The 26,725-nt window shown below is 41.0% G+C and overlaps 1 protein-coding gene across 6 annotated transcripts in view; it reads right to left on the bottom strand.

Moving 5' to 3' along the window:
* Positions 1-8,181: 8,181 nt before the first annotated feature.
* LOC101862891 (helicase domino) overlaps positions 8,182-26,725 on the bottom strand; it is an 80,713-nt gene continuing 62,169 nt past the window's right edge. For 5 of the 6 annotated variants that reach the window (XM_035971920.1, XM_013087051.1, XM_035971923.1 and 2 more), the window contains 15 exons: positions 26,250-26,380; positions 24,952-25,092; positions 23,975-24,196; positions 23,315-23,641; positions 22,325-22,459; positions 21,608-21,754; positions 18,318-18,558; positions 16,457-16,686; positions 15,721-15,837; positions 14,689-14,863; positions 13,855-13,950; positions 13,351-13,547; positions 12,424-12,678; positions 11,051-11,305; positions 8,182-9,952 (listed from right to left, as the gene is read on the bottom strand). In XM_035971920.1, the coding sequence (XP_035827813.1) occupies positions 9,764-9,952; positions 11,051-11,305; positions 12,424-12,678; positions 13,351-13,547; positions 13,855-13,950; positions 14,689-14,863; positions 15,721-15,837; positions 16,457-16,686; positions 18,318-18,558; positions 21,608-21,754; positions 22,325-22,459; positions 23,315-23,641; positions 23,975-24,196; positions 24,952-25,092; positions 26,250-26,380 (2,858 nt within the window). In that variant the 3' untranslated portion in view covers positions 8,182-9,763. The remainder of the gene's footprint in view (positions 9,953-11,050; positions 11,306-12,423; positions 12,679-13,350; positions 13,548-13,854; positions 13,951-14,688; positions 14,864-15,720; positions 15,838-16,456; positions 16,687-18,317; positions 18,559-21,607; positions 21,755-22,324; positions 22,460-23,314; positions 23,642-23,974; positions 24,197-24,951; positions 25,093-26,249; positions 26,381-26,725) is intronic. The other variant, XM_035971922.1, reaches the window with a different exon arrangement.

The raw sequence follows: 26,725 nt of genomic DNA, 5'->3' as shown, positions 1-26,725 counted from the left end.
TTGAGTTGGGGTTGACATTCGAGTTCCTTAACATGCCCAGATGTGTTGGAATGTGCATCCCTGTATTGTAAGCATTTTTGTCTGCTGTGTGCAGTCAAACCTCCTTATAGTCCCACCCTTGGGGCCAATGTGAAGTTAGTGGAAAAGCAGGGCTGGAAGTTAAAGTTAGTTTAACAGGGTTTCCACTCTTAAATAGCCCCGCCTGCCCAACGTCAAGTCAAGAGAAATGATTCTGCTGTGTGATATGTGTTTGAAAAGTGGGGGGTGATTTACATGTACATGAGAGTTTTGAGTCTCTTTCTCTGCGTGTGTGTGTGTACAAATGCAAACCCAGATGGTGGGTGCCCTGGTGTGGTTTGCTCCTTCTTTCCTATAAAACCCCTATGGTCCTGATCTCTCCTCGTTTTTTTGTTGTTGTTTTTTTTATTACTCTCTTGAAACGTGGGTGGTTGGCGGGTGCTCTGGTGTGGTTTGCTCCTTCTTTCCTCTTAAACATCTATCGTCCTTATCTCTCCTCCTTTTTTACGTTTGTTGTTACTCTCTTGTAACACCTCTAATCTTCGGCACTTATATGACCTTATTGTGTTGCAAGTGCCGTAAAACTCTTTACTGAACTAAACTCTCTTGAAACTCATCTAATCTTCGGCTCTTATATGACCTTATAGTTATAGTGTTGCAGGTGCCGTAAAAGTTTTACTAAAACTAAAACCCAGATTAACTTTACGTTACCGATAATTCAAATTGAAAATTTATACTAGTACTAGATCAGAAGCTAGGCTGTAAGTCTGTGTCAAGGTTCCTGTAGACCCGGAAAGGCCCGAACTCAGGTACAGCGGGAGAGATCGAGCGAGCTCTAGCTGGGGGGTAAGCAGTGGCGGTGGGTGGACCAAGATTTGGGTGGGGCTTAGGTTTCTTCCACTTCTTTACCACCAAAAAGCAAGCAATAAGAACAAAACAGTGATAGTTTTTCTATACTCACGGCGAGCCACGGCATTTTGAGAACCATTCAAACGAGAAGAGTTACCTTTGTCTTCCAACTCTTTGTCCTTAGTTAAATTTAAGCTCTTCAGGATGGTGGTGACGAAGACGTTTCACCTCCAAATTTCTCTAATTAGTTTTTATCTGAAGAAAAAGTTGCCTCAAAACTGCTTTGATGTAATTAATAGCTGTTAAATCTCAGCGGCACAAACACACAGCACTCCAAACACATACCGTCTATGAGGTAGATTGGGTTGTGTTGTTGCGGAAAATAGAACGCGCCTAACAAAGGCCCAATGAGCGTATAGGTATCTGTGTCACTGGGGGAAAGTGTGTCGTAAACTTTCACCCCATTGTCTGGGCTGGGAGAGCGTGAGCCCGCTGTGCAGTGTTATTTTTTTAAAGTCTTCTACCTTTTTACAAGAAGAGTTTAATTAAAGACGGGCGTGGGAACCGGCTTATTCTTTCTGAGCCCTAACGACATTTGATTGGCTGTTAGGTTACTATAGTTGTAAGCGGTGACAATAATGATTGGATAAACGGGCAAGCCGCAAGCTGATAACTGTGTGTTCACTGTGTGCGATCCTTGTGCGATCACAACGGTTTCAACTGTTGATTTTGTTATTTAAGAAACTTTCATGAACTAAGGGATAGAGTTGGGGTGGGGACGGGGTGAGGGGCTCAAGCCCGTAAGCCCTTCACTACCCACCGCCACTGAGGGTAAGGGGGTTGGGGGACTGTAGGCGGGCTCCAAACAGGCAGTCAGCTGTGCAGCGTTGTGATTGGCCAGTCCAGTGATGAGTGAGGTGGGGCAGGCGGCAGAGAGTTGAGAGAGAGCTGTTGCGGAGAGACGCGTTATGCTACCTGAGTCACTCCAAAAGTGATGTGCCATGGCCTAGGCCATAGCTTGTACTCTCAGTACAAGTATGGAGAGCGTATAGGCCATAGCCCATGGCCTAGGCAAGGCCAAAAAAAGTAAAGAAGAGGAGAGTGACGTGTGTGAACTGTGATTCCTGATTCATTGAATTGCTATCGTTGAATCTCATAGGCATACGCACGCATCCAGTTCATGAGTTCTACTGTAGTACCGGTACGATAGACAGCACAGGCAACGAGACTGAGGAATAGATGGCTTCCAGTCAACAAAGACGAAATGAAAGGCTTCTCACTCGGGTTAAAGGCCTAGATAAACAATGAAGTTTACAAGAAAAGGAAGACTAAAATACTAATCTAAAGCGCAAATTTTATTGATATATATGGAAGGGAGGTGATAATGTGGATTTTCAGAAATTTTCCAGTAATTCCCCCCTTTTGCATTCCTCTCCCTATAGCGGTAACTTGTCAACAGCGAGATTTTCCTTCTGGAGCCAAATGTCCTGCCATAGCCGTGTTCTACTATGTAGGTTTAATGCCGTTATTAATTATGAACACTTTTATTAGTGGTTAAGAGTAATAAGAGGCTGGACCTCCGAGTTTAAAGTCCATCTCCGAAGGGACTGACATCTTATATTTGTTAAATGTCAAACTGACAAAAAATACAGGTCAGATTGTGTTATACTTAGGTCTTAAGCCTTTGTAGTATAGTGAAACTTGGATTCAATGGAAGGAGAATTCCCTGGTGTTTTAAAAAAGAAATCAACAAAATCACATACAGTATAATCCACTTATATCGACATCCGATTTATCGACATTTTGACATAATACAGTGGAGTCCACTTATAACGAGTCCGGAAAAAACGAAAAGTCTGTTATAAAGACACTATTCTAAAAACCCGGTTTTTTTTCTCCTCTTTACCTTTGTAAATAAAATACTGCCATAGCGCTATCAGACAAACATGCGAGTCGGTTATAGCGGAATATTGCTGCTGCTGTGCACAGTGCATATGCCAGTTATACATCATGCAAACCCTCGCCACTAGAGAAACTTGTTGGTGATCTTGCGAAACAAAGAATAGGAGAGCCCATGTGTGTCAACAATGAAGGCCGGAGCAACTGAGTAGGGGGTGTGTGGCATGCGCAGACAAGCAGAACGCATCGCGTGATAGGCCAGCGTAAGCCTAGTTTAGATTATCAAGGCCTTCCATGCCTCTCACTTCTCCAATGCGTGGATGGAGAGGTCACATCAATGTGATGGGCGGAGCGAATGTGTGACGTGCGCAATCAGACAGAATGCACCACAGGGTGGGGTGGGGTGGGGGAAAACACAGCGGGGGGAGTTAGCCTAAGGCCCTTTCTTTCTGATCGCCAACGCCGAGCTGTCAGTCCACATCACGAGATCTAGCGCTAGAGAAAGAAACCTGATTCGATTTTTGATTGATTGATTGATTGGGTAGATGTTTTACGGCACTATCGACACAATTTTGGTCATTTAAGCGCCATCAGGTTTCACCGCTACAGAATCAGACGTGTTTTAATAAAGAGTCTTTCGGAGCTCGCAACCGCAAACGATCACACTATTTCTATTATGCTAAAAAGACGAACAAACATTTATAAAAAAAATTTGTAAATATGGAAAAGGCTTATTTACATTTGTATATACAATACAAATCTCAGTGTATGTATATATACACCGACAACGACAACTATATATTTTCACATTTTATTAAACAGTCCAATTTCTTTTATAAAACTTAAAATTCTTCTAGGTTCTATGATGTTAAAAAGGGTCTTAATATCTTTACATTTAAAATATTTATCACGGACATAATTAAAGTCAACACATTCCATTAGGATGTGCCGAACTGTGAAATTTGTGTTGCACGCCACGCAAAAAGGAGCTTCCTCTCCCTCGAGAAAATGTTTGTGCGTGACGTGCGTGTGTCCTATTTTTAGTCGGGTAAAAATTACTTTTTCTCTTCGTGGTAGAGAAAATGGTTTCCTGGGTGTAAGTTTCGGTTGAATGTAATGGAGTTTGTTGTGTATTTGTTGATTCCAACTTTGGGACCAGGAGGATGTGATGTGTTCTTTTACTTTCGGTTTCATGTCAGAGAAGGGGATTTTACTATTTTTGTTTTCATGTAGTTTTAGAGATTCTTTGGCAAATTGGTCAACGGCTTCGTTGCCATCAATGCCTACATGGCTTGGAAGCCAAGCTATTGTAATAGTTTTTCCAGACTGATGTAGAAAATGCAGTTTAATGATAAGTTTCAAAATTCTGTTGTCGGAGGTGTCAGAGCGCTCTAAGGATTTCAGACAAGAGAGAGAGTCTGAAAGGATTAGGAAGGTAGACTTGGTTGATTGATCTATAATATTTAGGGCCATTTCAAGAGCTGTAGCCTCAGCAGTGTAGACTGAAGCTTCTGGATGGAGTTTCCTTAAGCTTAAGCTGTGTGGCGATGCAAGGGCAGCAGCTCCTACTGAGGAGTCATTTATGGATCCGTCTGTAAAGAGTTTCTCTGCTTCAAGGTATCTATTTATCAGCTGTTTGTATGAGTTTAAGTATGTAGTTTTGTCTGTGGACTTTTTGTTGTGTTTTTCAAGACTAGTATCTATGTTTGGTTTGGTTAAATGCCATGGAGGTATGCTGGACATGGCAAAGGGCTCGATTATGTCTTCAGAAAAATCAATGTCTTTGAGATCGTTCTGGATTCTTATTCCGAAAGGGCTTACTCGCTTACTTTATTTCCTAAGGAGGATAGGGTTTTTAGATCTTCGGGAAGGCCAAAGACACATTTGTGGGCTGGGTTTTGGGGTACTGAGCTAAGTTTCAAAGCGTACTGCAAAGAGAGTTTTTTCCTTCTAAGTTCCAAAGATGGTTCATGCGCTTCTGCCTGTAAACTTTCTACAGGTGAAGTACGGAAAGCGCCTAGGGCAAGGCGAAGGCCTTGGTTCTGAACAGGGTCTAAAATTTTAAGGTAAGACTTTCTGGCTGATCTGTAAACAGGACTGGCATAGTCCAGCCTGGAGCGGACAAGGGAACGGTAAAGCTGAAGAAGTATTTCAGTATCTCCTCCCCATTCAGGATTAGATATTACTTTTAAGGCGTTGAGAGCACTCTGACACCTCGTCTTTAGGTCTTTCAAGTGTGGTAGGAAAGAAAGTTTATTGTCGAAGATTACGCCCAGGAAACGAGCTTGTTTTTTAACAGGAATTTTCTCTCCAAACAAATATAAATCTGGTTGTCGCACACACTTGTGCGACAGACAAAAATGCACACAGTTTGTTTTTAATGTGGAAAATTTGAACCCGTGCCCGTTTGCCCAAGTTTCCAGTTTATGGAGTTGAAGCTGAAGCTGACGTTCAATGTGATCCATTTTGGATTTGGATTTATAGCAAATCAGGAAGTCGTCAACATAAAGTGAGCAGTCAATATTGTTTTGAAGGGTTTTTGTGATGGAATTTATTTTGATTTCGAAAAGAATTTTTGATCAAGTAAGACCTAGAGGTCATGTTGAAACAAAATCATCATAAGGGGGGATAGCAAAAGGAAATAAACAGAACACCAAACTCATAGATAAGGCCTACTTTACAGTTTCCCTTGGATTTATTACAGGATCCCTTATAGCGAGAATCCTGCTATAACGGACATTTTGCTCCCTCTCGTTATAACATGATTCCACTGTATTGACAAATTTTCCAATTACGAAATTTTTCTTTCAATATATCGCCATTGAAAACAAATTCTCTTATTATATCGACTTTTTTCGGCCCCCTCTGCTTTATCGACATGCTTCCTGGGTACCTGGCAAGGCCCACGAACAGAAATGGGGGGAGAAGTCACGCTAACGGTCAACGCAATAGTTCATCATTAAGTCCGCATACCCGCCAAGTAACCAATTAAATGACACACCAGGCTTTAGTAGGTCATGTAGGGCCTACGCAGTGTAGTCTCCAACACAGTACAGTGCCTCACAGACGTGAGCGTCTCGAGCGCTGGGCATCACCTCCTTACCCCCACTCCCGATGGCTCACTCCCCTTCCCCTTCTCAGACTGTCGCCGGCAAGTGCCACGATCAGTGAGTCAGTGCCTCACATTTCAATTTTCCCTTGCAAGCGGCCATGAACAGGCCTTACAATAAGTCACAATAAGGATGCTACAACAAAGTTTGAACAGGTTTGTGAGTAGTGTGCACTTCCCGCTGCTCGGTCATTGGTACCCCCCCTCCCTCCCCTCTAACTCCAGTTAGTTTCAAGAACCAAGGGAAGCAACCAGCTTTAACAAGTCGTGTTGTCTTTTACCGCTGACCTCCCCATATTTTTCCTCTCTTTGGCTTTATATTTTCATTTATCGACTTTTTTATATATCGACATCAAATCTACAGCATGTTGATATAAGCGGATTATACTGTAATTCAAAAGAGATGATTCAACGAAGTCTCTTATGGGGCGATTAGCCTCCACTGATGAGGCTTCACACACTGTTCCTCTGTAACGAAACGGAGCTTCTCTCTTGCCCTGCTTCATAGATCATTACACTTACACTTACACACTTACTTAAGCGGACTACAATACAATGACATCATATGAGAATCAATCAGAGGCCACCTTCCATACCAACACAAGGGTTGTTGATGTGCGCAAGACGCGTCTTTCAGGCTTGGCATGTGTCAAGAGTCGAGAGAGGTTGAGGGAGCGGCCAGCACACCACAGGAATATGTAGTTGTGTGCCCATCTTCTGTCTGACAGGGAGTAGGGAGGGACCCTTCTCATTTCATTAAATCCAAGTTTATTTAACCCTGATCAAATGTACGTAGGTAACAGGGTTACTGAGGAATGACCATATATTGTATATTCAAATAAAATCACTATGACATCTCAACTGGTTTTGATTTTGACTATCATTTCATCCAAGTTTGAGTGGCTCCACTCACAGCAGAGATAAATCAGTTTTGAGTCAAAAGAAGCACATCAACAGAATAATGGTGATTCAGTGCATGCAGGGAAGAAGCAAGAAAGATCAACAAGATAGTAACAACAGGGGAAAAGAAATGAAGCAGGACCTACCAGTGGCACCCTCCACCAACCATGATCATCCGCACCCAGATCAAAGTGGCACATGTGAAGCCATTGTTTTTTAAAAATTACATGTATTACATAACATGTTGAGAACTTCAGGTATACTTCCCTATGAATAGTGTAAGAAAACTTCAGTTATTGCTCATCTGAGATTCTTGCTCCCTCCATGTTTGCATCGTTACACACAGCTCATCAATTCAAATGTAATGCACATTTCCATACTGTGTACGCATGCTTGGGTCAAGGGCAATGATGATTTCTTTTACTTTTAGTATGGTACCAAAAACCAACCAAGACTGGAGTCCAAAGCTTGAACTTGTGTCCAGATTTCCTAAATTCTTTCACTCCTGCATGTAACATACAGTGAAGTCCACTTAATCTTCAACTGAAATCTGCCAGACCACCTTAATTTTTCAGTTTGGAAATTTGACTACAAAGATATTATTTTTATAGAAGCATATTGACACAAAAATGGTCATTTAGAGCCGGGGAAAAGTAAGATAGTTTAGTTTTTGTAAGGTATTACAGCGCTCGCAACTGCGTAAGGTCATATGAGCGCCAAGGGGTGGATGTCAACAGAGAAGTCCAAACGGGAAATCAGGCTTACTCTGCTCACCTCTCTTGCTTCAGCAGCACAAAGTCTGCTTTGACAATCAAGGCACCCGGGAAATAGTTTTAGTTTTAGTAAGAGTTTTACGGAACACAATAAGGTCATACAAGTGCCGAAGGTGTTACAAGAGAGTAACAAACACAAAAAATGAGGAGAGATAAGGACGATAGCTGTTTGACAGGAAAGAAAGAGCAAACCATACCAGAGCACCCGCCAACCACCCAAGCCTGAAATAGCAATTCACACGAGCGTGAAAAACACAATAGAAATACAGGAAAAATGATGATAGTAAGGATGAGAAAAGAAAGGCAACAGTTCTCGAAATAACAGACCCAATGTTGTGAGTGATAATAACATAGGCAAAGAGTCAACAGTCAATGCCTTCTTCTAGCTATCTAGAGCGTGCATGACTTGATAATTTGCATCACTTGAGGGCTGTTACTGAAGATTTAGTCAACACAACACTTCAAATTCTTTCACTTTCAGTTTAGATTTATAGAAGCATTTTCGGTAACCTATAGTTTTCTCACAAAGACAAAATGAGGGATTTTATTTTATTTTGTATTACCGTTATTTTGGGACAAACTGTTCAGTTTCGGACTCTAAAGCACATAATAGAATGATGTAAAAAACATTAGTCTGATGTACGATATACTTTATTCTCAAAGGCAATAAAAGTACAAAACAACAGAAATTTGCCATAAACTTGGGGGGAATAAGATTCCCCATTTTTACAGAACATTACAGTAAGCCAGTAAATTGACAAACAGTATATGCAGAGCATTATTACACCCTAATCCATTTCCTCATACTCAACTTCCAACAAGTAAGTTTCTGCAATACCATATCATCACTTGCACATACAATTCATTCAAAATTCAAAGGATGGGCACCTCCTACTGTACATAATTATACGACACAAAAATACACTAATAAAATGCACATAATTTCAAAAACTCGAACACCATATGCACACACTTTCACAGCAAAGTACTTTTTTAGCCTTTTGTACAATCTTCAGGCTACACCTCGAATACCATACCGGAAACATGTTTCGCTTGAGAAGGAATGACCAAGATTATTCTGTCCAATTTTCATCTGGATCATCTTGCAAAATGAGAAGTCCTGTTATGGCTATGAGGTTCATGACCTTTATCAGTATCGGTATGCTGGTGGAAATTTAAACAAATATTAGACTCTGAACACACTGGTTCAAAGCCAGCGCTCTTGATCCCTAGACAGAACACCCAGCTGAAGGAAAATACTTGAGGAATGATGAGAAATAAAAGTGTAACTCCTATCAGCCAGAACCAGAATGACGCAGAGCTTGTTTTTACATCCCCTTATTAGATACCCTTTTCCGTCCACTCCCCCAATCCATATTAATAATACTGGTCAAGACATAGTGATACTTCTTTTCTGAACAAAATTTGTCCCATGTAGGCTTATCGTTCGAGTGACAACACGTTGTGTCAATGGAAATATTAGATCTAGAATCTAAGTCACTCTCCACATCAAGAGTGTGCATCAAATTTCTCTACAACACAACTGCTTTTACTGCATTCAGTCTCAGTATCTGCTTCCCCAATATTGCGGATGGTTCAATTTTTGGCATGGTGAACGAGGCAAATCTAAATCCAAAAATGTTGGTGTTACAAAAACTTACACAAATGACAGCACTGATTTAATTCTGGCTGTTCAGGAAAATCAATGAAATTAATTCTGGCTGAAAGGAGTTAAAAAGGTGTATGCTTTCAAAGCAATCTGCAACTTTGAACTCATTAACCATTTTTTAAATTTGTTGTATCAACATCCCATACGCTTGTTCACAATAACCATAAGCTTCATTGTTTTCAATTTTGATTAAATCTGTTATGTATTACCAGGCACATCACAAGCTAGTTATACAGGCAAAAACTTCAGGACCTTACTAAACAGTTAACAAAAAGAAATAGTTACATTAAGTCCATAAAAATATAAAGTGAATAAGATTTTTATTAAAAAGTTAGACAAAAGAGATCCAGCATTTTCTCACGTCTAGAAATTGCTGAAGATGATGCTCCTTCATCTATCAAGCCAATTCAATACAAGCCCCAACCAACTATCCCCGATTTCTAAGCCTACAATTAAGTCTACATCGCGACAAGACAAGAGAGAAATTTACATAATAAAAAAAATAAAATTCAAATGGTCATCTACCCCGGAAATAACTACTACAGCTCAATGTTTTGTATTGCGAGTTCTCATGGCATACGGTGAGGCTTTCTGTCCAGCGCCAGCCTGTGAGGAGTCCGGTTGGCTGGTCTGGGTGACAACAGTGGCCATGGCAGCCGGGGCCGGCACATTCTGCGCTATCACCTGTGCTGTGGTGGCCACAACTTCACTTGTTGCAGCTGGAGCCGGCTGAACCTGCAGAACATGGAAAGGAATCCATCACACTGAGCAAAGGGGGAAAGGACGCAGTAATCTCAATTCCTTAATATTCTAGTGGCCTCCCTTGGAGAAAGACTCAATGTAATGATATGCACCATAAAATGTTGGGAACAGATAGCCTAAGAGGAAACTGTTGGTGATAGTCATAGAGATGACAGCCAGCAACATGGCTTTCCAAGCGACCATCCCCGACCATAAATTCAAGGACAACATCGGAATCATAAGTTTCTACATTCAAAAGAAACATTTCTCTTGTGATTCGTTGAACAGGGACGTTATAAGTTCTTCGAGTGCAGCTGATTAGGCATACTTGACTAATCTTTAATCCTATAGAGGTCTGTCTTATGTTTTACAGCATTCACACGTGTTGTGCATCATAAACCAAGGTCTAACTAAACATTACATGCAGTCACCCAAACACCAGTCAGAAACCCTTCACTCAAAGATGCATTTCCAGTGACCAATCAAAAAACATTTCAGTCCCCCAACCCCTCAACATTTCACAGACCAGTCCTAGACCTATGTACTGTCTGTGGAAAGTTGGGTGTGAAAACGCTGTCCATCACTCTCTTTGTTCGGTGTGAGGGGCAGTCTCACCAAATATCTGGTTTTCTAGGCTTGTCTTAAGCAGGTTGTGCAGGTTGTAGTGAAAATTTCCCTTTGTCAAGCTTTACCTGTCGGTGTTTCGTGGATCGGAGCGTGCATTTAGAGGGAGTGAGTTTCAGGTCCAAATTTAAGTCCTTCTCCCAAGTTCTTTAAATCTTCCCCTCTCAACCTTGTGGGGGATTTCATCTTAATGCTTGGTTGGTAAGATATATATATGCCTTACCGACAATCTAAATAATTTTTCAGATGGCCTACTTCTAAACTACCTTTGAGGGTCATCCCATTTTAAGCAAGAAAATTATCATCTCATTATCTTCTCCACCCAAGCTAGAGTCAACTTACATTTCTTGTTAGCATTGCAAAGAACCTAGTCATTTCACCATAGATAGAGGCCAGTGTTTCACTGCATGTCTTACATCAAAACACAGGAAAACAAAACAATTCCAACATACTCCTGGGGCTCCTCACCTGCACTGAAGCAATGCTGGCGGCAGGAACAGGCGCGGACACCAGGCTGATCTGTGTGGGCGTGACTGAGCGAGGGTTGGCCGTGGGTGGCGTTGGGGTGGCTCTCAGAGCTGAGGCGGCCACCAGCCCAGCGGGGACCGTCACCGTGGCTTGCTGGGGCTGTCCACTGCTCGACCCTTGACTCTGCACTGTAGCTGGGGTCACCTGTAAGAACTGCGTGGCTTGTGGCCCTGAGCCGCTAGATGCCTGCTGCACCTGGAGAAACAATAATAATTGTTTCATGGTTTTTTTCCTCAATCACAAAGACAAATTACAGGGGCATACTACAGTCGAACCTGTGTCGACAGTAATTGGGTAATTCAATAAGTGTCACCTTTTACATTACTTTTACACAAGTCCTTACTTTATATTTTTTCATTACGTCATTCCTTTTTAAAGATTTTTTTTGGGTACATGTTTAACGGCGCTCGCAACTGCATAAGGTCATATGATGGCCTTACTTTATTCTACTCACCTTACCTACATTCCACAACTTTCTTTGAGTAAAGCAGAAGTAATGGAGTAACAAAAATTCTAAAGTAACTTTCAACAATCAAAAAGCTCAGGAATTACAATAGTTTCTGCCATGCCAAAGCACGGTCTCCACAAATGAATGCTTTTGTCAATTGACGGGTTTTTTTCTGTATAATCTAGACATGCATGAGCACAGTCACTTTATTTTGATTGGTCACTCAACATGCCTGTTTGACAGGTTTCTCACTTGGATTTGGGTGACTGTATAGCTTATATAGGCCTATGATGTGCAACATGCATGACTGCAGAAAAACACTAGAAAGGCCTAAAGGATGAATGATTTAGTCAAGTCATCAGTTGCACCCAAAGAACTACAACGTAGTTGTTTAACCAATCACTACAGAAAACTCTCTCGGAATGTCTATCGTCATCCAAGCATTTACGGAGTTGCAACAGAAGACAGGTGGTCCGGAGTGGTTGCATGGCCGAGCACTCTTCCCTACCACCAACATTTTCTTCCTATCTGTTACTGACAGTGCACATTAGTACAGGAGTCAGTCTTTTTGGCGACCCCCCCCCCCCCCCCTTCATTTCAACACATTTGTAGGTGTAACCGTGATTGGGGAATTCTTTTATAAAACAATCATATTTCCTCACTTAATCAATGAAGTGACCCCCACCCCCCAGAGGTAACAGTAATCACTAAAATATCAAGGAAATGAAACGGTTGTGCCCTTTTCCTGTGTAAACTTTTTGCTGGCATGGCAGAGAACCTAGCCATTTCACCATAGCTACCAGTGTTTCAAACTTAGGAGCTCTCCCAAGTACTGTACATTTAGGCTGAGAACTCCAACACATACCTGAACAGTCTGTGCAGTGACCAGGCTCTGAGTAAGGCCCGGCACCGTCTTCTGCCCGGGCTGCACCGAGTGCACCTGGATGCCCGCCACGGCCCCGACCATACTGCCAGCGTCCAGGGAGGTGATGGTGGCTGTCTTCACCGCCCCTTGTGGCGTCAGACTCAGCCCGACCCCGCCCGCAGACGTCGTGCTCACGTGGGTCACCGTGATGGGGGTGCCCGGGGTTATGGTCTGGTTACCAGAGGTGAGGGAAACCTGGAACAGTGAGAGCAGGACGGGTAAACAAAATTATGTTCATTGAAGTATAGTGTAGATCTGTTCCTCCATTAAAAAAAGATGCTTGAGCTGGACATCATTGATGCAACACAAACAAAATCCATTCAATACAAAACATTTCAATATAATCACTCTTGAATGTCAGCCGTAAAAATTCTTTGAAATCCTGAAAACACAGCTCAAAACAATCCAACAATGCTAACCCCTGATAACTATAATATAATTTTTCATTTGACCAGAAATACAACCAAGTATTCTAAAACATTCACTGTAAAGCTCTTGAAAAAATATCCTCTACAAAGAGACCAACAAGTATTCAGTTAGCCAGTGTAATCTGCTGTTTTCTTAAGTTTTACGGCACTTACAACACAACAAAGTGCCGAAGATAAAAAGTGTTACAAGATAGAAACAAACACAAAAGAAGAAGGGAAGATAAAGACGATAGATGTTAGATAGGAAAGAAGGAGCAAGCCACCAGAGCACCCACCAACCACCCACGGGTAATCTCCTGCTCTCCTTCTTGTGACCTTGACGGAAAAGGGAGAGAGAGAGAGAGAGAGTACACAAGTAGGGAAGTAAGTAAGTGTAACTGTTCAACAGCGCTATCAACATTATTTGATCATCTAAAGGAGGCTGACAAAAAAATCGGACCTTTGCCACCATCTGCGTGATGGGCTGCCCCCCAGCCTGTGAGACCTGTGTGATGATGGTGGGCTGGGAGCTGTGGGTGATGATCTGCTGGATGGTGCCCGGGTTCTTGTTGAGGAACTGGTGCACAAACTGCTTGCTCACACTGTTCTGCTGGATCAGCAGCTGAGGGAACTGGTTGGCTTTGCCAGCACTCAGACCTGAAATAAATTTTTTTTTAAAAATATTTTTAAAACCCATCAAGATATAGTTGAGCACAGACAAGTCGAACACACAAAACTCAAAGGATAACCATATTTTTTACTACACGAAACTTTGGAAAATGAGAAATGAGGTTGCTCCAAAAAAAAAAATCATTTCTAGATTGGTTTAAAAAAAAAAAAAATGTTAGCTACTCAGCGCTCGCCTCCCCCCAATCAATGATCAATTTAACACTTTCAGAAACCATTAAAAAAATTGCCTAGTCAGAGTAACACTCTACAACATTGCCAAAGCCCCAGCACCAACCTGCCACTTTCTGCTGACCGACTCCTTTCCTCTGTTGGTGTAGGAGCTGCATGCGTTGCTGCTGTTGGATCTGGCTCACTGTGGTAGCCCGGGATGCTGAGGAGGACAGGACATTCACCTCAACTGCACATGTGGCTACAATATCACTGGCTGACCGGGAACAAGATTTCCAACCCTTTTTCTCCTTATTTTTTGTATATTTTTAAGTACAAGTTGTTAAACATCCATGCAATGTTCGTTTAAAGTTTAAAAAAACAAACCCCACTACAGTAACACACTTGCTTATTTTGACCTACTGAATGATGAAAGTGCTTTGACATTCAACAGGATTACATAAAAGGATTTTGCTACTATTACATAGTCAAATTAATACGGTTCTAGTTTTATTTCTGAAACCGATTTGGTCAAAACTATTTATGTATATAGTCAAAGACTGCCTTCAGTTACATGTTGGTTTGTTTGTTGGTAAAATCAGGCCTGAGGCAGTCTTGGGGGGGAAAAAGCAAAGGGGTTAAATTCTTATCCAAGTTCTGTTAGACAGTCATGTGCCCTTGACAAACCTGTCAGAGAAAGTAAAGAGATTGATATGTTGGTGCGCGCGTGTGTGTGTCCATATACATGTGCATATGGGTATTTGTTCTATTCATTCTTACGTGGCAATGCATTGTTTGGCCTTCCCTACAGTAAAAACCCTGGCCAATGTCGGAAGCCAGTAAAGACTCCATAAAAATCTTGCTAATCAGTTCGTGGCAAGCAGCCGACAAGTAAAGAGGTCTTGTTGTCAAAAGTCCCTGTAGAACTACTACATCACAGGGCCAACCAGGGCAAACCTACCTAGTACAGTCCTCTGCTGACCCACGCTGATGCTGGACACTGGGATATTGACCGGCACTGTCACCGCCGGGGAGGCCGACACAGACTTGACCAGGGCCACCGGGGACTGAGAGGTGGAGGCTGCAGACTGACCAACAGGAGTCACCTGGCCTTGGATGATCTGGGCTGTCTGAATCTGTGAAGACAACACATCAGCTTGACTAAACTTTCATTCGTAAGATGTGAAGCAATGTAAGGTGTGAGGCAATCTCACATTTCATGTAATTACTATTTCATTTTTGTTTATCCCGTTTTATTTATCTGTAAATATTTTGACTTCTTCACTAGTCTACTTCCTATGAAGATCGTAATTTTTGAAACTGTGTAAGTTTATGGTTTGTATGTGCTTGATTTACCAATTCTCAAGCATTTTCCACCAAAATATATTGACACCATAAAATTTCTCCTGACACCACAGGTTACTTGTTAGCAACGCTCGGAGGGTTTATGTCAAACATGTGAGAACATTTAATGGAAAAACTAATCTTGTCCAATTTCTACCTGAGTACGTATCCAATTAGACTTTAAATCAACCAAGATTTTAAACTAAAATTTTATAATATAAACAGGAGTGGAACAAGATTTGAAAATATGGTTTCTTATTCTTTAATCAGCAAATGTCAGTCATGAGAAACCATAGGTCACACACAACTTCAGATTTAAAAACAAAAAGAATAAGGGAGGAAATATATTGATCTTAATACTACGCCAAAAATCAGTTGCATAAAAAATTATAAATTCTTACTAAGATTTTAAAAGTGCATTAGTACAGGCATTAACCCCCCCTCACCCCTACCAACAACCACCACAAAAACCAAATAAGGTTCACATTACTTGACCATCAGTCCTTTGGTTGACCTTTTGTTCAAATTTGCTATTTCAGTCCCCCACAAAAACCCACTGAACATGAATACTCCATCGCAGCTAGCACACACAGCCACCACTGACAAAAGTGTGCATGGTCATGACACAGCATATGTCTCCCTAGCTCACCTGCTTTCCAGTCTGGGTCTGGATCTGGGTCCTCATTCTCAGAGCCTGAAGTTGCTCGTCCGTCATCTTGGGGATGGTTGTACGTATTAGACCTTGCTTAGCTCCTTGCAGGATGGACTGAGCAAATAAAACCCCAACAAATTCATGAACATCTCTGAACAGTTGAGCTTCACAATGTGATTCTACATTTTTTGTGATATATTAAATATAAAAGTTCAACAAAGTTTACACTCAAGTTTTGCTCTATTAAAAATTTGCTTGGGGCATTACATTTTCCTTCAACTACAAATCAAAAAAACAAATGTCAGGCTTAAAAATATTAAAAAGACAGGCCATAATGATCTTGTCGTAACAAAATATGCAAGAACCCAAATGGTGATTAGGGTCAATCTTGAACTTGGACCAGTTCGACTTGAAATCACTTTCCTGATTATTTTTCTCCAGAAAAATCATAAGTTCAACTAAACCCCATGAATTATTACATCAATTGTTTTCTTTTACCTTTGCTTTGAAAGATAATTGTGAGCAAAAAAGCTTTATCTTTTCATTTTAAGAGCCAAAGTGCACAAATTTTGTACCAACTATTAATTGGACTATGCAGTTAATTTTCTAAAAGAAAGAAAGAAAGAAAGAAAGCAAGTACACAATACAGACATGTTAGAAGTTCAGCCCCAAATATCTCATGTAAGCTTTAGCTAAATTCCTTCAATCTCATTGAAACTATTCAATTCCTCACCTGACCACCTCTGACAGGTACCAGCAGCTGCTGTGTGATCACTTTCTGCGTGGGATGCTTCAACGGCTGGGCTCGCAACTGTTCCTGACTGAGCAGCTTCTGTGTGCGGATCTGCTGTGTGCCAGCCGCTGCCGCCGCATGTGTGCGGATGATGGACTGGTTCTGGCGCAGAATGTTGATCTGGTGCGGGGTCAGGCTTCGGGTCGCGTGTACCAACTGAGGTTGGAGAGCTGGTGGTGACAAAATAGGAGAGGTGAACAGGGGCTGTCTTCAACAACATGACACGAGTGCTGTGAAGAGTTCTAGAGCACTGTAGACATCATGAACTATGACCAAAAAAAACTTGGGATTAAAATCATTTTCACAAAAAATGATTTTTAAAAACAGAAGGAAAAGAAGCAACTGATAGCTGACCAACTGAGCAGAAATAAAAAAATAAAAAACACCTATAGATTTAGCACAACTGACCATGTTTGAATGCAGCTGAAATTGAACCTCTTTAAAATTTAGAGCATGCTCTCAGAAGTTATGTATTTCCCTGACCGGAAATTTGTGGCAATGACTCTAACATTGGGCTTCACTCTTAAAACTGCATGTATAAAAGACAATACATGAGTTAATCAGTAACAAACTTCTTTTTACTCAAAAAAACATGTTTAAAAAATGAAATAGTTCTACATCACCAGCTCTTTCTTATCCCTCATTCTGATGTTTTTTGTCATTTAAAAGCACAGTATACTCATTGGTCACATTGGGAGGAGAGCCAACAGATAGACATGTAAATCATGCAGGACCATAACTATATTAGTAACAAACCTATGGAAGGTAGCAAAACAGAGTAACACACAATCCTTTGAAATGAACAACAAATAAAAAACCAACACATATATCTACATCAAAAGCTGAACAAAAAAGAAAAGTATTCATGCTAGATATTTATTTCAGTCAAGAGAGACGATACGGCAAAATGCCGCTTCATGTCTTATCCATCTACAACAGTGGTTCTCAACCTCGTTGGAGGAATTGAACCTCCCATGTACATTAACTGAACCCTTCGAGAGGAGTGGAAGGAATAGATACACACACACAAAACATGTCTGAACCTCCACTGAATTGCTGAGATTGACTCGTAGAACCCCTTGGGTTTGAGCGAACCCAGGTTAAAAGCAACTACTCTACACTCAGCAGCACATATCTATGATGTTAAGAGTATAATAGGTCTTCAAATTATTTCACTGAAGTAGAGGACTGAACATGCCTCTCTCAACTCCATAAATTGCAAACATTACACACATACACACTCAGCATGCTATAAGACTACATGTCGAAAACAGCAAAAAGAAGAACAAGTGTACACGTTAAGATAACCAATAGTGAATAAAGTCCTAGACAATCAAAATAAACATTAACTGATGTTCACACTGCATCTATTTCAACTTGCAAGTCTCTTTGATTCAAACTGACAAATTTTTAGCTATCAGCTTATTTTAAAGAAGAATTCAACTAAAGACGATTCCCAACAACAAATCTGCTCAGTATAGTAATGGGATTGGTAAATTCATGCTCTTTTTCTCCTTTTTTAAACTGCTCTCGTTTGAATTGTTTGGAGAAACCTGATTATCAATCTGATAAAAATAATATGTCGTTTAATCTTAAATTTAAGAGTAAATCTTGGGCAGTATTTCGTCTGTAACTTCTTAAGTCAAGAATCCAACTCCCATCAGCGCGCAACAGCAAAGAAAGCCTAGCTATTACACCACAGAAGCTTTGTGTGAGCCAAAGCACACAGCACGCACAGGAGTACAACACTCATGCAAGAAACATCAGATTGTGTGTGCGTGTGTTAGATAAGTCTACTCACTCCCAGGGCCAGCGATAGCTGCTAACTTTTGGGTGGTTAGCTGACCTGCTGCGAGACTGGAGGAGGCCACGGTGGTCTGGAGTGCTGACCGAGCAGCCGCGGCCGCAGCAGCCTGTGAGGCCACGGTGACCGCTGTGGTGGTGCCCGGGATAGCTGTCAGGTCCTGCATGGTGATGGTGGGAGTGACCGTCACCGCCGGACGCTGGCCACGGATGGCGGGGGTCAGGTTGGCAGACACGGCCTGTGATGCAAAAAGCAAAAAGTATGCATTACACCAGTGCTTGGTTTATTAGTTCTTAGTTCTTAAGTTTAGGGCTATCATATCAGGAACATCACAAACACATAGCAGAATGACAATTGTCAGGCAACATTGCAAAAAGGGGGGAATTTCTCGGACAAAGGCTGGGTTGTATAAGCTTAACTTTGAAAAGCAGTGAGGGATGCACGTACGCTGGAGCTATTTCTGTTAAAGTAATGCTACATCATGAGGTTCAAAATATGTACATCAAATAGGTCTTACACAAAGGTTAGCCTCATAGACGGAAATTCCCAATCTGGAGCCTCTTTGCATAAAAGGAACGCAGTATGAAACAAAATAACAAGTCACGAAGACCCACAATTTTCCCCTTTAAAAAAACACATGTCTCTTATGGATTATTTCAATCCACCAAGCTGTGTGGAAGATAGATAAGTCATTAGTCAGGATTCAGCGGCAAACTATTTGAATCAGCACATTCATAAAGACTGAAGTGTGAATATTTATCATCATGATCCTGCTGTTGAGTTCATTTGAGAATCCCCCCCCCACGTGCACGGTGTTGTCGAGTTGTACACTAACAGTCGTGGATATGGTTTGCTCAGGGGGAAGCACAAAAAAAAGCAAGAAAGACAGACAGAAACAAAACCTTAGATCTCTTATCACAAACAGGATTCAGTAACAAACGTACGAATCAGTAAGTTCATAAAGACTGAAGTGTGAATGTTTATCATCACAATCCTGCTGTTGAGTTCGTTTGAGAATCCACTTTTCCACCCCATTTTCCCCACATGTGCATGGTGTATGGTGTTGTTGAGTTGTACACTAACAGCCATGACTATAGTTTGCTTAGGAAGAAGCACAAAGACAATATCATTTAGCTCTAGGAAAAAGGAAGAATGACTGACAGAAATAAAAGTTGGTGAGTAAAGAAGTAGGGCCTACCAGAGGTGCCGTTTAACCACTCGCATTAAGACATTTTACAGGGAACAGATTACAAATACATGTTTAAAGAGTGAAAGTAAAAAGATACATACATACCACTCTACAACACCCACCAACAATCCTTCGATGTCTGACAGCTAAACATTATACTTCAATTCAAATCTGGATCGATAACAACTTCAATTCAAACAAAAATCAACCCAAGTTAGCAGAGACATAGACAATTTTGTTGCTGTTGCTAACATGCACATTACTGTGTCTATAGCGCTGTGTGGAAGACAGACAAGTCATTAGTCAGGATTCAGTGGCAAACTATTTGAATCAGCACATTCATAAAGACTGAAGTGTGAATATCTATCATCATGATCCTCAAAAAGATAGGTACATACCACACCACAACACCCACCAACCCATTTCTCACTTTTGCTACAAATGAAGAAAACTTATAAAACTCTCCAAGCTTTCAAGTTTTGTTTGGGTTTTTACATCATTCATGAACATGTGGCTACGCTTAAAGAAAGATAAACTAACAATCCTTCAATATCTGACAGCTAAACATTATATTTCAATTCAAACAAAAATCAACTCAAGTTAGCAGAGGCATAGACAATTTAGTTGCTGTTGCTTGCTTACATGTGCATTACCGTGTCAATAGAGCTGTAAAAACACCTACCCTATAACGCCATACCGGAGTTGAAAAAGCTTAGATCTAGAACTCTTTTCGCAAACAGGATTCAGTAACAAACGTACGAATCAGCAAGTTCATAAAGACTGAAGTGTGAATGTTTATCATCACAATCCTGTGGTTGAGAATGACTTATATATAAATTTTGGAAATAGTGTAATGTATCTTAGGATTTCTGTCTTACATCAATTAGTAAAAATACATGAGGCTCACATTACTGTCAAATCTAAAAGGAAGAATGGTTGCACTAAAGTAACCAAATTCAGTGTACAACAATTGGTTTACCAAAATTCAGTTCACAATGTTTCAATTCGCATCTTCGAACTGAAACAAATCAAGTGTCGATATTCATCTCAAAACAGTATAAAAAAATAAGATTAAAACTTGATGTTGATGACACTGAATCCTAACTTGATCCTTGTGTAATTTCAACTAAAATTGCACCCTACAAAAAATATGATTTTTCTCCTTGTCTTCTACACCTGCCTATGTAAACTCACAAGGCCACAAACATGTGAAGCAATTTTTTAAAAAATGTTTTAAGATTGAAAACGGAATTCACTATTTAGAATGCAAAAATGCAAAAATTGAAGGGGATTATTTACTTTGTTTAATAGAATTTCAGCACTTTAGTCTCAGATACTTACTTGAATTTTCACATGAGCAGAATTCAGAACAAATTATATTAATCATCAACTTCATCAAGACTGAAGTGTAGATTTTATCATCATTATCCTGCAAAGTGAACTACAGCAGCAAATAACACATTTCCTTTGAAAAACTCAATTAAAAGTATAACTGTAATGTGAGCACACTCTAGGTGGGGAGGTGGGGGGTGGTTGCACATTGTAAAAAGTCCCTCTTGGAAAATTTTTAAAATAAGTTTTAGTAACAGTTTTATGGCACTTGCAACATGGTCATAGAAGTGCCGAAGATTAGAGGTGTTGCAAGGGAGTAATAACGCACGACCAGATTTGGCCATGCGGCAGGCCTGCGCATGACACATTACGTGTGCGTGTTGCTAGGTTTCGGGCTAGATCGAGGTCTGCAGAACACTGCAGCCCTCTCTCGCTTCACACGCTGTGTGTGCTTGCAGTGGCACGGCTTGCGTGGGCTTGCTCCATCTCTCTTACTTTTTACACATTGTTAACTAGCCTTTGTCCCTGCTATAACCGATTGGGCTCCGATGAGGCCATGTTATTGTCGATAACTTTTAACAGAGACAAAGAGTAGGAAAAAAACGGGGATTTAAAAAATCCCTGTTATTACCGGATCCCTGTTATTACCAGGCCTGTTATAAATGGTTCCCACTGTAGTGGTACTTTTCATGCACTTAACTTGCTTTTACACACTATAGGAAAATAAAATAAGAGGACATTCATGCAGCTACAGAGGCATACTCACAATGGTGGAGGGCAAGGCAGCGGCCTGTGACATTCTCTTGTTGATGGCAGCAAACGGTCCAGACTGCAGACCCGTCGACGTGTTCACTATGATGTTCCCTGTTGCCGCTCCCAGCGTCCTCAGGCCCACCTTGGACATCTGACCTGGCTGTGAACAGTAAGCCACAGAAAAAAGTGTCACACACCACAGTTCACCATCACATACCCACTGGCATGCATATGTTTATTTATATACATGTGTGATACATGTTTAGGGCACACACCCACACACTTCTCTACAGCATTCACCAAAGATATACATTAGTTATTAAATAAAAAAGAAAGACAATTTAATCCAAAAAAAGCGAGCAAGTTTTCCAAACATCTCAAAAGTCAAAATTTTGCTTACAAAGAACTATCACTTTATCCAATTAAAAATCTGTTCTTCTGTGGCCATGTTTTTTTAAGTTAGATTAAAATGACTCAATGAAACAACGAGCTGAAGGCTAATGATGACAAGCTGACTTTGACAAAGAAAGATATCTATTGAAAGAGCATGGCACAAATACATTTTTTGAAACATAAATCAAGACACTTTTGAACTACTTTGTTCTTTAGAAAGTCCCTTAAAACAAATTTGCTTTGTTTCATGTACATTTTCAGACCATGAAACCTGGAACAAAGCAGTCAGTTGAGTAGAGAAGTGTGTGCGAGCGTGCCTTGGGGGAAATGTTCTTACAATGACAGTGGTGGGTGTGACGGAAACAATGGAGGAGAGTGGCTGGCCTTGGATGGTCGGAGTGACCCCAGGAGCAGCAGCCAGACCAGCCTGGCCAGTTCTCTGTGCCACAGCCGCAGCATCCTGGCTGGCATTCTGAGGGGTGGGTTGGAAGTTGTCTCATCAACACAGATGACTACTGCAGCTACAGCATACAACACACGCACAAGCACACACTGTGACACACATACTGAACCACCAAAATGAACACACACAAACACCCATGTGCACATCAACGTATACACTTCTACAAACTTATTTTAGACTCACTTTCACATTTAAATCTTTTGGACACAAAACAAACCACACAAGACCTTCACTCTATGTTAATGTCCTTATAAGAAAACTTTTCTTTTGCAGTACTCAAACCATCCTCCACATATTGTGAACTGATATTAGACCTCATTAAATACAGTTTTCCCCTGTCTTTACCAGTCTCTTGGGAACCCCCCCCCCCCCCCCCCCCCCCCATTATTTACAGACATCAGACCACTCACACAACAGTCTTTATATTATATTATATCATGCACATCGCCCTTCACCATAAAACAAATTCCACTTGCACAAAAAGACCTGAATTTCTTCTGAGTTAAAACCAGACATTTGATATACAGAAAAAGCAAGCTTCATCTCAGTTCCACAATAACAACGGCAACTGTAACAAGTTGTCAACTCTTTGAATAGATGCATTTTAAATATGACAATGACGATGATTCAAAGGGTCTTTTAAATCACTGTGCTATAGATCAACCATTTGCATAAACAAGATTTCTTAACACCTATTTCTTTGAAAGAAAAAGCTAAGCCAAGACAAAATCATGAGCTTAGGCAAACTGAGGTCTGACTATGTCATTTGACAAAATGTTCTCATGTCAAAAGCTTTTCCCAGTCTCCACACCTATATATATACACACGTCTTTTCAAATAAAATGAACCACTTGCACCACCTACCGCTGAGGCTGCCTGGGCCTGCTGCTGAGCTTGCTGCTGCTGCTGCTGCTGCTGCTTCTTCTTGTCGGCTGCAATCCTCTCGGCACGTTTGGTGGCCAGCTGGCTGGGGGTCATCGGGTTATCGTAGTTGATGCCGTGTTCGGCCAGGATAACGGCGTGCTTCGTCGGCTTGGCCGCAGGATTGACAATGGTCTGCCTCATTGCTGCGGGTCGCTTGGAGCCAATCTCCATCATGGATGTGAAGCGGTTGTCATACAGGTGAGAGTAGTTCTTCAGCCCTTCCTGCGAGTACAGCTGCTCCGTACGCAGTGGACGTACGTTCTTGGTCTGAACAGAATGAAAGAAGTACTCTAGGATACAAACAGTTCCTTTCATTTTTACACAATTCAAACAATAAAGGAACGCGTTCCCTATAGATGGACTCAATATACTCATTTTTAAATTATTTGCATACCAAGAAACCTTCAAGTAGCAAATAAATCATTTTACGTTTAAAACAATCTATAGGCAGAAGATACAATAAAGATAAACACACATACAAAATTCGCTTTCTTTTCTTGCAGACCAGCATTTCATACAACTTTTAATTTCCCAACGCAAACTTGTTTCATATTGCGTATCAAAAATGGTGTGGGAAACAAAACCAAAAAAAAGACATACCTTATAGATACTCTTAGGGGTCTTCTTCTGTTTAATGTTGTAGACAATTTTCCCATCTTCTCTGGGGAGCACAACACACTCGTACTGGTAACGACAGTGTTTGGCGGCTCGGAAGATGCGCCCCACAGTGCTGACAAAGTCTGAGACAAAGTCCCAGTTGACGATTTGAGCCGGGTTGTCCATGAGAAGGTCAGGGCTCAACTTCTGGATGTGCTGCACAGCCTGTGTACAAAAGGTGGTCATACGTACAGTCAGCGATTGTAAATTCTACACCTCCATCCCCACAATATAGATACCTGGGAAGCAGACCCGTTTGACCCACCAAACCTCAGCTGCAGTTTGATGGAGAATCTCAGTCAAAAAAAATGTCTCCATGAAGGAATAACTCACCTCTGCATGCAATGGCAAAGAACCTAATTAATACACAACAAATGTCCCTTATATATAGTTAGTGGAGCATCTTAGAGAAGAGAAGAACACAATATTTTCCATACAAAGCTCAGAGGCAGTACGACAATTAGGTCTTGTTAAAGAGAAGCATATCCATACTGCAGCAACTATTTAGTGCAAGGAAGACAACAGAGGAAAAGAAAGGAAGTAGGACCTACCAGTGGCGCCCTCCACCTACCCACAGCAGATAGACGGACAAGATAAAATAACAACAACTTGTTTGTTAATTGAAGAAACCTAAGAGCTTGTCGTAAGTGTCTTTTTACAATATTTTTTTATCTGGCAAAATTTTTTTTTAATTACTTATTTAACAACTTTAATTTCCCACTGAAAATACTTTCATGACTCTTCAACAACACTTTAGAGTTACAGTGGCTAAAAAACATGTGTGCTGTGTTACTCCACCAACACCACTTAACCCATATCTATGACATGGAAACTTCAGAAATAACAAAATAAAAATATTGACAAAGAGAATCAGAAATGCTCAACTGAGCTTGCTACTGCGAATGTGCGTGTAAGTTCACCTCAAGGAGAGCCCACTCCTCATGCACCAACCACTCGGGGTAGTTGGGGTCTGGCTCGGGTTTGGGCACAATCTGCTGCGGCGTGGCTTGTTGCTGCTGCTGGCCCAGCGTGGCACGGCCCGCTATCATTTTCGCCGGGACCTGACCGGTGCGTGAATAAGAAACAATAAAACACTATAAGAAAGGTTTCAATTTGGGCATCTGTCTTCTTAAAAAACCTTTGAAGTACAGCTATCCCTTCGTTCGCATAGTAAACAAATAACAGAATTATAGCTGTAATTTCTAAGAAAAAAGAAATCATTTGCTCTCCCATACCAAATTTGCCATTCATTAACAATTCAGCAAAATGAGCCCAAAAAAATTCCAAAATTCTTGGAAAGCATTATCTGTTTCTGTTATTGGTTCCCTATGCCATAAACGTAAATAGAGACATTTACTGTACTTCACAAATCTCAGAAGAGAACAGTAACAGGTATGGTAGTATCGTACAGGTTTTATGGCCGTTTCGAATATGAACAATTATGAGAGAATCAAAACCTCCAGATGTAGTGTTCGTCTTCTACAGGACCAAGCCAAATGGGAGGATGACCTTGAAAACTCTCAAAACAACTAAAATTCAAGACCACCCATATGGAAATTCCAAGTAATGTCATCCACACTCTAGACCTGCATGAAACCACTGAGCCAAATGTGCACCCATAATCTTATCTGCTCTACAAAAAAAAAATTCCATGAGATAATTCTTTTGCGTTTCTTGAACCTGCTAAATTCAGGTAATTCAAGTTTCCTCTAAGAAAACCTTCCCTTTTCCCTGCCCCAATGCTAGAGAACTTTCTAAGAATATGACATAAGGACTTCTGTGCAGCAAGGAATAAGATCAAGAGCATTATTTTCACAATCTGAACAACCTAATCAAAAGGTCAGATGTGATTTCTTATTTCTTTCTTCTTGATCGCATCACACTTCCATATATCACATACTGGGCCGTCCTGCTCAGTTCATCTGTCGGCGCTTTCAGTTTCTCCTGTAATGTCAATGGATTTGGCCACGTTTCCTGTCTCAGGGTTCTGTGTATCTTGCAGTGCTGAAGGATGTGTTCCACAGTTCGTCAGACATGACAGTTTAAGAAATTAAAAACCTCTTCCTTGCGAAAACAGACAAAGTTGATTCCCTATAAATTATCCTGATACATCTTGTTTAAAAAAACCCCCAAAAATCCATTTCCTTCAAGATGATCTCACAGTTCTGTTAGACAAATAAATCAACAGCACATTTCAATTCGACACATGTGGACCCACCTGCTGCAGATTCTGTCGCAGCCTCTGCATCTTCGCATCTCGCCTCTGCTTCATGACCACGTCCTTGGGTTTGTCAAACAGCGACCTCGGCACTCGGGGCTGCTCCTCTTTGCGTTGTTTTTGTTTGCGAGCTGTCAAGGGAATGAAAAACCAAGACATAAAATACACTGCTGAGCCAAATAAGCAGTAAAAAAAACAACCCAAGTAAACACCATTCATGACAGCAAGTCTGGGCATAACTACCCCAACTATCCCTTTTGTTTTTTCATGCTTGAAGAATACAACCTTCTTTGTGTCATGTCAATCCTAGAAAGAAAACTTCATATGGGAGTGCCATCAAAGAAATCAGATATACCATGGAACCCATAGAAGCATCAAAATGAAAAGGAAGTGTCTACGTACTCCCCGATTGGGGTCTACGTAGTCATGGTGTCTAGGTGGACCCCAAAAATGTTGGATTGTGATTGGCTCGCTGA

The sequence above is a fragment of the Aplysia californica genome, unplaced genomic scaffold (assembly GCF_000002075.1).
Source record: "Aplysia californica isolate F4 #8 unplaced genomic scaffold, AplCal3.0 scaffold00538, whole genome shotgun sequence".
NCBI lineage: Eukaryota > Metazoa > Mollusca > Gastropoda > Aplysiida > Aplysiidae > Aplysia > Aplysia californica.
Note: the sequence above shows the minus strand (reverse complement) of the source record. Positions and strands in the feature narration are given on the sequence as shown.